General features: G+C 42.9%; 1 protein-coding gene across 1 annotated transcript in view; it reads right to left on the bottom strand.

Moving 5' to 3' along the window:
* The window catches only part of slo (calcium-activated potassium channel slo), a 1,051,052-nt gene that overhangs the window by 641,285 nt on the left and 395,978 nt on the right, over nucleotides 1–13,789 (bottom strand). The window contains exon 2 of the mRNA XM_067152575.2: nucleotides 10,281–10,342. Within this exon, the coding sequence (XP_067008676.1) occupies nucleotides 10,281–10,342 (62 nt within the window). The remainder of the gene's footprint in view (nucleotides 1–10,280; nucleotides 10,343–13,789) is intronic.

Below are 13,789 nucleotides of genomic sequence, written 5' to 3' on the forward strand. Positions count from 1 at the left end.
CTGGTGATACATTTGGTATTTACCCGACAAAATTAATTAAAATCTCAGCCATAGACGCCCAAGAGAGATCCGGTTTACTCTAGGTCCGCTAGATGGCAGACAGAGTAAACCGGAACGTCGAAATTGATGAGCAGACAGCCAGATGGCGTCAAATCGAAATGTCTGCAAACGGTAGCTGAGGCCATACGATTATTATTATTACTGAAAAATGAAACCAATAATTAAAGTCAAGTACGAACTTCTAAGTAGTTCATGGTTGGCAGTTCAAAAGCTTAGCCGTTAAACCACGGGGGCAGTCAAATAAATCCTATTGAACATTATTTATAATCATTGTACAATAACGAATAATCCTTTTGTTCATATAACTTAAACAATATATTGCATTACTTCTATCTGCATATAGGTTTTACAATGCATTTGAAGGTGGGGGAGGGGGGGGGCGAAGTTTTATTTTGGAAGGCACGCCCGTACTACATTCGTTTGGCCCTTGTGGAGAAAGCAATAGTTGATGATGCTTGTTGTTTAAAGGGGTCTAACATCTAGGTCATCGGCCCCTAATGGTACGAAATGAGATGAAATGGAATGGCAATTTAAAAGTTCCAAATCATCTACTGACCAGAGTAAAATAAAAAAACGTGAAGAATGAATGGTTGGATATGAATTTAAAACAATCAGTGGATCCGACCCAAAAAATATAATAGTATTACTGACCAAGGAACTGCTTCTAAAGCATAATCCTGAATTGAGGATGCTTGTTGTCTAAAGGGGTCCAAAATGCAGGTCAACGACCCCTCATAATGGTATTTATCGCTAGTAAAGTAGAACCATGGTATTTGTCATATTGCGGTACTAATCAAAAGTAGCGTAGACTCACGGTGTTCCACACATTATGGTAGGGTCAAGTCTTGTAAAACGGCCATATTTTGTTCTTTCAAATCTACCACCTTCCTATCTGGTGGGGAACCCGCCAGAGTGTGTTAAAAGCATTGTCATACTTGTTCGGCTTTACAGACCACTTCCTCTGGTCCCGAGGGACCATGAGTGATTATAGCCCGTCGGCCGATGTTTCAGGCCTTGAGTGCTATTTCATAAGTCAAGGTAGCAGTGACCTAACAGGTGTGGATGAAGTGGTATTCTTGTGGGGGATCAGACTGACGAGGATATGGCCTGGGCCCCAGGTGGGGCGAAGGGGGTGCCCTTAATAGGGCAGAGGTTGGTGGGGTCGTTGGTACTCTGATACTAGAGGCCAACGGAGAGAGGGGAGCAACATCAGGTGGATGGTCACCCATCCAATAGATGACCATTCCCAATGTTGCTGTCATAATTATAGTGGAAAGTGAGCATAAGTTGTTAGAGGAAAGTTGGGGAAGTCAGAGAGGGTGCAGGCGTAACAGGGTGTTAAGATGGGGAGTTAAACGTCGTGGTACAGGGCGGTGTTTGGACAGGGGGGGATTAGCTAACAATTAGTTGACGGCTTGGCATAGGCTGGTTAAGGGACGAAAGTAGCTGGATAAGGAGTAGGTTAAGGAGGGTGGCATTATCGAAACTTGGCAGGACGGGAATTTGAGTAGGAGGGGGTGCTGGGTTCGTGGTGGTGACTGTGCGGTGGTGAGGCTGAGGCGGAGGGGTGGGGTGTGTGTAGAGGTGTTGAGCATGTTTGTGATGTGCCTTGATTGCCTGCTGTTTTTTTTTTGCTACGGGCTTTACGTCGCACCGACACAGATAGGTCTTATGGCGACGATGGGATAGGAAAGGCCTAGGAGTTGGAAGGAAGCGGCCGTGGCCTTAATTAAGGTACAGCCCCAGCATTTGCCTGGTGTGAAAATGGGAAACCACGGAAAACCATTTTCAGGGCTGCCGATAGCGGGATTCGATTGCCGGTTTTAGGAAAGGGCAGCCAGGGTAGGAGGCTGCGTGACTGCCATCGCAGTTAGCGCACCTCGCCTGCTCTTTAGGAATTGTGCAGACAGTGTGGCGGTGATTGCCACCACATCTGTTGCATCTTGTAGCCTCTGGGCATGAAGCCACAGAGTGGCCCAGTTTCAGGCAATTATAGCACTGTGTTAAGAGTGTGGAGGGGCGGAGCTGTGTAGCTGTTCTGGAGGTGTTAGGTGTTGGTGGGGATTTTCCCTGGGAGGCAGGTTTGTTACGCCTCCTCCCAGTTTGAGTGTGCTTGTTAAGAGTGACCTTGTCCGGTTGTGAGATTGAAGGGGTCTCACTTCCGGGCTCGGTAGGTGGTGTAGTGATGGTGGGTTTTGCTGTCTGATGATCATGAGGGATCGTGATGTCTGACTGTGAAGGTCTGGAGATTGTAGGAGGGAGGCGGGAGAATAGTGTTTGAGTGTGAATGCTATTGGAGGAAGGAGAGGTCTGGGTGCTCGCACCCACAGATGAGGCTTCAATATGGCAAGTGTAAGGAAGCAGCTTGAGGTGAGCAAGCTGCTTCCAAAGAGCTTGAAAACTGTCCTCGCTGTCTGTAAATATGATTACATAGCCATTCTGTAGTTCTTGCATCAGTTGGATATGCTTAGAGATGGAAGATGTTGCTGTGGATACGAGCTTGCGGAATTTACTGGAAGAGAGGAAATCCGGCATGGGTGGAATGACCAGGGGTAGGAATTTGGTGTCGAGTTCGAGAGCACATTGGAAAAGAGGTTTACGGTAGGGGTCTTTGATGGAGTTTTGGAGCTTAGGTGAGTTGGTAACTGAGGGGGACTTGGAAGCTGGTGATTTACGCGAAGGCGTTTTAGAGTCGGTATATATGGTGAAGGACGGGTCCAGGATTAAAGGACGCGCCTTAGCAATTGGGGAAGGGTTCATGACTGGGGTTGTCAGGGTCCCAGCTACTCAATCCACCGGGATTGACTTGACAGGTGGGGGGGGGGGGGGTCAGGTGGGGGAGAGGTGAGGATGGAGCACTGGGTAGGTCAAATTCCGAAGAGGACCAGAATATGGCGCGCTCAGTGGGCACCAGTCGTGTCAGGTATAGTTAAACGGATCTCGCCGGGACAAGACACGAGCAGGCGTTCCACTGAGCGCTAGACAAATTTACTTGACGATACAGGGCAGCCCTAGGGCTGGGGGCAGGCTGGGTGGCTTGGTTGGATATGTGGCCTGTCGAAGAGCTGGTGCTGAACGACTGGTCCCAGAGTATATCCGGGAAGACGGACCGCGCTGGGAACTTGGGAGACTCGACGCTGATTGGCTGGCCGTAGAGTGTGGGTGAGGGCTCGTGGCGACGGCGAGAGCGAGTGGGCAAGCTGGCTCTTGGCGGGCGACGACGGTGAGCTGGCGGTTAACAGGGTGCAAGCTCGGACAGACGTCAGCTTGGGCTTTTGATGTGCTCGCGCCGAGGTTTCCAGGCAGAATGGGGTGGTGGTGGGGTGATTTCCGTTGAGTTGTCTGCTATTGTCATGTCTGTTTTGTGCTTTTCTACGAGAGAATATAAAAAATCCACATTCTAAAGGTAAGTCTGACGAAGCCATTTTTATTTTTCGTATGCGTGAAATATAATTCACTATAGCAGTATGAGTTTTAAATTATAAAGGTGAACATTGCTTGTTAAAGCATGGCCTTCAGTGAAGAGAAACTTGGTTCGTTACGGTAAATTAGTGCTACCATCTGTGAGATAGGTCGTGAATTATTTGGAAGTGTATGGCCGGCCGGCAACCTGGCAGCTGCAGCAACGATGCCCTACGCCTTCTGTACCAAGGAAGAAAAATACAGGCAGAAGTCAAAAAGCCACAATTTTGACTTCCCCACAACATATAAGAGAGCGAAGAGCAAAGAAAATGGCAAAAATGAACCCGAAAGCGAAAAATGGATCTGCACGAAACACTGATTATAGCAGGTGTGGATATTATGATGGACTCTTCAGCGAAGACTACGACGGGCAAATCTGGCTGTGTTGTGTGAAGTGTACTATGTGGTGTCATGAGAAATGTGCAAATGCACATGGTTTAAAAGATTGTGTGTGTGAAAAGTGTTCATAAACAGAATTTTTCATAGGCGGCCATCTTCTAATACGGCCGTTTTGTGTTTATCCTAAATAAGTTCAAGTAAATTCATCTATAATACAGTTGTTTTTAATTCCTGCATACTAAACAGTTAGTAGTTATGTACCTTTCATTTCCACTTAAATTTGTCTTTGTACTCCTTTTCACCTTCGAATAAAATATACGAATATACTTCGGTGGCCGTATTTGAGAACCTGACCCTACTGCTGACAAGAATTGTATGTCGCACAGGCAACGCAAACCCATGGTGTTCCTCACGTAGGTGTACTGATCATAGGGACTCATACTATCTCGTGGTGTTCCTCACATAGTGGGTACTAGTCACAGGCAACGCCAAGGCTCGTGGTGTTTCTCACAATGGTACTAATCACGGGTACTGGAAAACCCATACAGATTCACCTTCTGTTGCTACTAATCACAAACATATTGTGTACCTAACATAATGGTACTACTGGCAAGTAAAGTCGACCTATGGTGTTCCCCGCGTGATGGTACTAACAACAAGTAGTTTCATAGTTCTAATATTATCATCCCTTCGTCGCAGGGGATACACTGGGTGTATTCTTCATCTGCGTCTTTCACCCACAGGGAATAAAAGCCATAGTTAGCACGTCTGCAAGGCCAGAGATTACGAGCTCAGAAGATGAAGTGAAGATGTAGAAAGGTCAGATTAAATCTTTTCAATGCTCAGCTAGAAACTAAAGTTTCTCGTATCGCGTGCTGTCCCGTGTTTAGAATGTACACAACAGAGCAGTTCCACACGAGAGCTTGAATGACCTATCCTTGCTGAGGAATCGATTCGTGCAAGAGAAGACTTTCCCTTTACGAAAACAATATGTTTAAATCATGAGAACCAGACTCTGAAGTGTACAACAGAACTGCCAATAACGAGATGGACATTTGAAGATAATGTTAAGGAAATGACGGACCTTGCTTTACTAAGCGACTACTGCTCAGCCCGCAGATTACGGGGTCAACGAGACGAATCCTCTCGGCCGTTATTCTTGTATTCCCAGACCGAGGCCGTTATCTCACCGTCAGATAGCTCCTGAATTGTTCTCGCGGAGGCTGAGTGGACCTGGGACTAGCCCTCACATCCAGGCAAACATCCTGGAATAGAATCCTAGGCCTCCAGGAAATGGCCAGGCATGCTATCAGACGTTTTTGTGTGGATATTGTGAGCGTTTAAAGAAATAGTGGACAATTAACGTAACGAATTACAGTGACCAAATCAGGGAAGTTGAAATTAAGGAAACGTGTTCGAACTGATGGAGTGGATCAAGAAACCCAGGAAAAGTGCACTGTGTGGGACTGCACGGACCAGAAAGTGCTGGGGACTCCAGAAAGCCGAGCGCAAGCACTGCCGGCCCTTCCACTGCACATATATCAGTGGATATGATCCTCACGGTGAAACCAAAACGTTTCGCTCACTAATGTTGAAAGGTAAAGGGGGTAGGAGAAGTCTGGGCAAAGTGGTTAAGTTAACTTTAGAACCTGAATATTGTAAGACCATGTTAGGTAAAACTAAATGCTTTCTTCTTTACGATGAGTCTGCTAGGGACCATATGACAATTTCAGTTCACCCATCCTTCTTCCCTCTTCCGTTCTTTCCAGTATTCCTTAATCATCGCACTACGCATTGTTATTCTTCTCTTCTCCGACCACTGCGGATCGGGCTTCCTTTTCATTCTTCCATTCTTAAAACCATCTTTTCAAAAAATCTCTCTTTCTCTAGTTTCCCCTTCTCTCATTTTATTTCTCTATAAATCTTTCCTGCCCTTTTGTATCCGGCTCGTTTACTTTTTCTCCCGAAGGTACTTGAATATCTGTTTTGCCGATCTGTTTCCATCCATTCTATAGATAAGCCCATAAAAGTAGCAATCTCTTTTTTTGTTATCATTTCTGTTATATATGTTCTGGTGCATTTCCTTATTACTTTTTAATTTCCGTTCTTTCGTTTTCATTGGAACCAAGATTTTTCTCAAGATTCTTCTTTCAAGTACTTCCAGCTTATGTAAACTGTAGTTCAAATGCTTCATTGAATAGACGGTGAAACTTCTCCAGGTGACCATTTGACCACTTAATGGACACGGGAATGATATTCTCACAAGACTAACGCATTTCACCCTCTTTGATATTAATATCCCTTTCCCCAACGAACGACCATTAATTTCGATCTTAAATGAACAGTATTCCCTTTGAGACGACCAGAAAACTTAAAAAAAATGCAGTGCGATATTATACATCCTTACTTGCACTATTCTTGGTATGTCCGACTCTCATTGTTACCAGAGAGAAGTGTACGCAATAGAATAATTATTTTACAAACTAAAGAATATCTGTTATAAGGAAGAGTAGGGGAAGTAGGGGAGTGCAGAAGAGGATAGCACGCATTAGTTAAGAACGACGTCTAATCTATTCTAATTATTGCAAATGAAGTTCGGCTCCTTCACTGAATCAGCTTACTATCCTTTCGGACCCTCGGTTGGATTCTCGGCCTGGCCGAGAATTTTAACTGCGTATGGTTAATTCCTATGTCTAAGGAACAGAGGGTTTGAGTCCGCCTTGACATCTACATACAACACATTAGCAACCACCACCGGAACACGCAATGTGTGGGTGAGCTATTCCTAGGTCGTTTGTGACATGGCGACAGAAGTGTAAGTTGCCAAAGGTCATTCGAGATCAAATTGTCATCCGCATTAATAAAGTATTCGGTAGCAACTCTTCGGAATGCTGATGGTGTAAATAGCATTTACGAGGTATATTTCTTTATCTTTATATCAATATTTCTGAGCTATTATGTCACACTTGGAAAACCTAACTTGTTAAATAAATAAATAAATAAATAAATAAATAAATAAATAAATAAATAAATAAATAAATAAATAAATAAATAAATAAGTAAATAAATAAATGGCCCATACGATCCAACTACAACAAAAAAAGATCGGCTGGAAAATGTAAGCACGACCTAAAAGAAAGAACATTGTTAGATGAATCTTGGCTAGTTAATGCACAGGGATTTATCTACAATTTACTAACAAAGTTTTGCACTTGTATGGATTTACAACGAGTTTAAAATTGCAATATTCACTACAGATTGCCTTAAATGCTGCCTGTCACTTTACGAAAAGAACTCACAAGTTTATTGGCAAAGTGTGTATTGGACAAATATTTATTAAACAGTAGCACAAACAATATATTTTTACGAGAAAACCATAGCCAAGGCAAAAGTATAGAAAGTTTGATACTGAAAGATTTGATATATTAAAAAAAAAAAGAAAAAACGTAGAAACAAGAAGACACACACGAAAAGGAACCTGAAGGCTTTTCCTTCAGGTCCCTTTTGATCGATAAGATATCAAAACTAATCCATAGACTCGGCAAACAAAGAACAGAACATAGAAACAAGGAAAAACATACACCTTAAAATAAAAGATTTGAGAGAGGTCACTCGAAAAGGGACTTGAAGGGATAACCTTCAGGTGTCTTTTCGCGTAAACACTCACATTTCTTATAATACAATCCGTGTCTGAGAAGTACGGTGAATGGCCTCATGAAATAGACAACGTAAGTTACACACAAAACCCCTTTACTGGCCTTCAAAGTAGTCTCCTTTAGCTACAACACACTTTTGACATCGACTGCAAAGCTGCTGGAAGCTGGCAGCAAAACGCTTCTTTTGGAATCTCGCGGAGAACCCTTGTCACGCGTTGTTGGATACCTGCTACACTGTCGAACCGGCGGCCTTTCAGAGCTAATTTAAGACTGTGGAAGAAAAAAATCTGCCGGCGCCAAATGCGGTGAATACGGAGGGTGTAGAAGAACAGTCACCTGGCGTTCAGCGAGAAACTGGGTCAAGCGGATCGCGGTGTGCGGACGGGGATTGTCGTGGAGGAGCTTCCACTGTCCATTCCGGTACAGTTCAGGCCGAACCCGTCTGATGCGTTGCAGTAGCCGTTTCAAAACTCCCTCGTAGAATTCCGCGTTGACAGGTGTGCCCTGGGGTACAAATTCCTGATGAATGACACCATTGCTGTCGAAAAAGGCAATCAGCATGGTCTTAATCTTGGACTTCGTGCACGGACTTTTCTTGGGAGGCGGAGAAGACGCTGAACACCACGCCATTGACTGTCTCTTGGTCTCCGGATCATACTGGTAGCACCACGACTCGTCTCCTGTAATGATGGTTTTCAATACCTCCGGATTTTGGTCACAAACGTCTATGACATCTCCCGACATCTCCATCCGAGTTTGCTTTTGCTCGTCTGTCAGGTTGTGTGGTACAAACCGGACACAAATCTTCCGCTTTTTCAAATGTTCGTGTGCAATGGTCCTTACACTGTCCTTGCGTACGCCCACTTCATCTATCATTCGTAAGGACAGTCGCCGATCATTCGCAATCATCTGTCGCACTCGTTCGATGTTGTCTGGAGATGTGCTTGTGGTTGGTCGACCCGAACACGCCTCGTCCTCAACACCTTCCTTTCCATCTCGAAAGCGTTTAAACCAATCAAGAACGTTCTTTTTACTCACTGCTTGAGCGTGCTAAACTTGCACTAACATTGCGTGTGTTTCCGTTGCCGTTTTGCCGAGGTGGAAGCAAAACTTCATGTTAACGCGTCGCTCCGTTTTGCACTCCATTGTGCAATGACACGAGTCCTCACACTGACTCCGTGCGATGTGTTGCAGCGTTCAACTCCGTTTAACTGTGTTGAGTTGACCGATAGGGGGCACTTGGTGTCGTGTCTCGCAATGCGTATGAGCGAGCGCATCGTTCGAACTAGCACGGTGTACAACCTAGGCGACCATTCACGGAACTTTTCAGACAAAGGTTGTAAATACAATAGTATCACGAACAAATGTGTCTTATTTTGTATCCAACATAGATCCATGTGTGTCACTACAGTACTTGTCACCGACGTAAATGTACAGTCGCTTAAAAGAAGAATGAGCCCGTGGTATCGTATGTTCCTCATGCTTAATATTTTAATCAGATTTCATTATCAAAATATAATTCACATCCTACGTAGATACAAATCCTGCGGATACTCACAGTAAAGGTTACGTGAACGATGTTGATCCACGAAATATCACTAATATTTGTCACAAACGAAAGGTAATCATTGATTTACTCAAAGTCTCAAATCCCAGGTTGATTAAGAAATACCGTCGTTACTAGCAAGAAATGTATACGTATCTACTGGCTGTAAATAGGAGTCCATGGTGTTGCATTACGCTGCTCGTGCCGTCGTTTTTTGTTTCCCCCCCCCCCCCCCCTTGAGGTCCAGAGCTGGCACCAACGAGCCCTCTTTCTAGCGAATGGAAGTGCGGGTATATATATAAAGGAAAATAGCATGATCCCTGGACCAATAAATCGTTTAATGAATCAGTTAATGCACATGAAGTGACAGCCCATCAAATTACATGGGATGCGAAAAATCAATAACACGACACCAAAGAACTTCAGTGAGCAAAGACATCACAGACGACAGTGGTGGACAAACAAAACACTTACGGAAGCGCTGCGACGTAGCAGAAATAGTTGTTGTAAGGCAGTAAAGTATGTATTCTCTAAAATAAAATATTTCGTATTATTTCTTAATCAACCTGAGATTTGACACTTTATTTCAGTAAAAGCAATTACTATCTTCCATTTGTGACAAATATTACAGTGATATTTCGTGGATCAACATCATTCACGTAACTCACAGTAAACTTTTAAGATTATTTTTTTCTTCTCGAGAAAAGTGTACCTGCGAGGAACTTACACCATGCCACGCACTCGTTTTTTTGAGCGACTGTACACTTTTAAAACCTAGACGGAACAATTCTAAAGAAGAGCTTATATCAGAAAGAGGTTTGAAACGTATGCATTACACATTAAACCAGTGATAACAGTTACTACTTCGAAATATTCGCATGCTGAGGGAACTGACCATGTTAAGATTAGTGGATATGAATTCACTTAACATATAGATAGATTTAGGTCCATCATAAACTTTATGATGCTTACTCGAACACACTATGTGAAGGACAGAAGAATTAAGATAGTAAAAGCTGACAATTATTGTTCTAGAAGCTGAAATAGTTCCGACCGTCCTAGTTCTAGGAAGAGAAGCAGTTTAGAAGGACCTAATTCTAGGAAATCAAGGTAGCAAAAACCCAACAGTCTTCATTCTAAGATCAGGAACAGTGAAGTCTGATATGTCCTATTCTAGTCATCCCATGTACTGAAGAGGCAATACATTGCATACTCACCTAGAGGCATCGATGAAGTAGATGATGAGTGACGCAATACTTAGAATGAACACCAACACCACCTGAAACAAAGCCAGAGAAGCTTATTAACATTTTAACTAGGGACATCACAGCAGGTATTTGACACATACTATTCAGTTCATGATCCAGATATTGTACGGAGAGTCAGTACGATAAAAATTCACGAAGTGGTTTAATCAGAAATAATTCTTAATGTACATATTTTGTTTGAATTTTGCTTCAGAGGAGGCTCTCATGGGTACACGAAATTTGTCACAAAATAACGTACTTTATACAATTGTAGAACATTTTTAATATGTAGTTACTGATAACTATGAACCAAGTTTACTGAGACACTGAGCGATGTTTTTATCTTTATATAATTTGTGATTGGTACATACATTACACCCTACCCTATATTATTTTATTTAGTAAATTTATTTAGATCTGAAGCTGGAAGGTATTCCATATTCGATACTAGTAATCCACTATTGTAGTTCGAGAGTTTGTTAGACATTCTCAATTCAAGATCGCTGTTTGAGAGTTGGTTGGACATTCAGAATAAAATTGTTCCTGTCGGAGGCAGAGGTTTAATGAATTATTTGAGATTGCTGGTTGGAGATCCATTGTTCCCGCTGGAGAGTTCGTCATGATACCACTGGACGTTTTGTCACAATTGAAATGCCTGTATTATTATTATTATTATTATTATTATTATTATTATTATTATTATTATTATTATTATTATTAAACTGAGGGAAATCATCTTTTTATATTATGTGTGCTATTTAATCGAGAATATTGACGTGATGAGCTACGAATATATATATTAGTTCTTTAAATTCAGTGTAAAAATTACTTTCAGAAAGTGCAGTTCCCTAAAGTAATATACGATAGAGCGAGTTGGCCGTGAGATTAGGGCCGCGTAGCTGTGAGGTTCCATTAGGGAGGTAGTGGGTTCGAACCGCATTGTCGGCGGCCCTGAAGATGGTTTGCCGTGTTTTGCCATTTTCATATCAAACAAATGCCAGGGCTGTACCTTATTTTTTTGCTAGTTGCTTTACGTCGCACCGACACAGATAGGTCTTATGACGACGATGGGACAGGAAAGGGCTAGGAGTTGGAAGGAGGTGGCCGTGGCCTTAAGGTACAGCCCCATCATTTGCATGGTGTGAAAATGGGAAACCACGGAAAACCATCATCAGGACTGCCGATAGTGGGGTTCGAACCTATTATCTCCCGAATACTGGATACTCGCCGCACTTAAGCGACTGCACTATCGAGCTCGGTGTGTACCTTATTTAAGGCCACGGACGCTTCCTTCCTACTCCTAACCCTTTCCTACCTTATTCTTGTCATAAGACATCTTTGTCGGTATGACGTAAAGCCAATTGTAAAAAAATGAAACTTTTTCAAAGGGTGTGCCAAGGCGCAGTTACAAGCAAGTGCTTTGGAATGGAAGGAAGTCATGCTCTAGCTTAAATTTAATTCTGAGGGATCCTTTTTTGATAGTGAGTGGGGGGGGAGTAAAGAGAAAAAAAAACACAAAACATTTTCATTAGAGCTGACGGTGGTTATCAACCCCTCCGCCTCAACGTAGAGCTGGAAGACTAGCTAAAGCCTATCCTACTCTGTCCACTTTGGGGATGGGTGGGTAAAAGTTTTCATTCCGTACCCGAACAGATTTGTGGCAGAGGTGTGAATTTTCGGTGTATGCCCCCGTGGCCTATAATAGGACCTCCCCTACATTCGCCCTAGTGCAGGAGAATTGAAAACCACGGGGAATCATTCTCAGGGCAGCCTACGATGGGCAGCCTGATTACTCTAGCGCTCAAATTATTTTCGGTTAAATTCTTTATTATTTATGGGGCAAAATGTTTTTATTTAATGCAAATATATTCCTTTGAAATATTTTTGTGAGGTAGTCGGATTTTTGAAGGGTGAAAAAAAGTCCATTCGACACTCCATGTCGTACGATGTCGGCATGTAAAAAAATCTCTGGTGAGACATTTGGTGTTTACCCGACAACATTAATTAAATCTCAGCCAGAGACGCCCAAGAACGTTTCGGTTTACTCGGTCTGCCATCTAATGGGCCTAGAATAAAATGGAACGTCGAAATTGACGAGGAGACAGCCAGATAGCGTCAACTTGAAATGTCCGCACACGGTAGCAGAGGCCGTACGATTATTATATTCATTCAATAAAACAAGGGTTTATTTCCTGATTTTACTGTTAAACTAGCCTTTGCGTCTCGTCGTTGACGGGTTAGATTTTGTGATTGGAGCAGTAATGCCATGCAGTGGATATGAGTGGCAGCACAGGAGGAGGAGAGCACCTCAGCTAAAAACAACGGTGTAATATGTTACTGTTAATACGTTTGAGGGACTTGAACCATTTTAAGTCATCGCATTTTGTTTCCTTCCAGCTCAGTAATATTAAAGTATTCAAAGCCTAGGTTTCCTGTCCCTCTTCCTCTGTATGATACATTTCTCTCGCGAGATCATTACTTGATTAGCTCAGTGGCTTAGCTTCTAGCTTTCCACCCGGAAGGATGAGGTTCAAATTCCGGTCGATTCTCGGTCTAGATTTTCATCTCAAGAATCACTTGACGTCAGGGAGGGCACGCGGCATGTTTCAAATTCAGGTTGTGAGTTTCACCAATAGGAAAAGTCCTCTCAGTTTTAATTACTGCGTTGATGGGGGTGAAAGTTCCTTATGGGGATCACTGCAAGTACGTAGGTGTTAATACAAGTCAAAACCTTCATTGAGTGGGATTGTAAATAAAGGGTAAAGATCTCTGCGCATGGTTAGGAGGGTATTTAGGGGTTGTATTAAGGATGTAAAGGAGAGCGCATGCAATTCTTTTAAGACCTCAACTAAGTATGGTTTCAGAGTATGAGACCCCTCACCAGGATTACTTGATTCAAGAACTGAAAAAAAAATCCAATGAAAAGCAACTCTATTCTGGCTGATTTCCGACAAAAGAGTAGCGTTACAAAAATGTTGCGAAGTTTGGACTGGGAAGACTTTGGAGGAACGAGACGAGCTGTCAGTGGGCAGATGGCGTGGAATGACGTTAGTAGACGAATAAGTTTGAGTAGTGTTTTTAAAAGTAGGAAGGATCACAAAATGAAGTTGGACTTCAAGAGGACAAATTGGGGCAAATATTAGATGTGGATTGGAATAATTTACGGAGGAAGATGTTCAATAAATTTCCAAATTCTTTAAAATCATTTAAGAAAAGACTAGGTAAACAACAGATAGGGGATATGCTACCTAGGCTACTGCTCTAAATGCAGGTCAGTAGTGGTTGAACCCCCAGCCAAAATTAGCCTGGGTGGTTCCAGCGACCCTAGAAAATACTAACGAGTAAGATAAGTTGAAAAAAGTTACATCATTTCTTCAAGTGTTTTTTTCTCATTTCGCAAGCCATAATTATCTTATTCATAAATGCGTCCCGCTGCGCGGAAAGCGACCCATAGCGAGCTGAACGGACTGCCTCGGGTG

The sequence above is a fragment of the Anabrus simplex genome, chromosome 8 (assembly GCF_040414725.1).
Source record: "Anabrus simplex isolate iqAnaSimp1 chromosome 8, ASM4041472v1, whole genome shotgun sequence".
NCBI classification, from domain to species: Eukaryota; Metazoa; Arthropoda; class Insecta; order Orthoptera; family Tettigoniidae; genus Anabrus; species Anabrus simplex.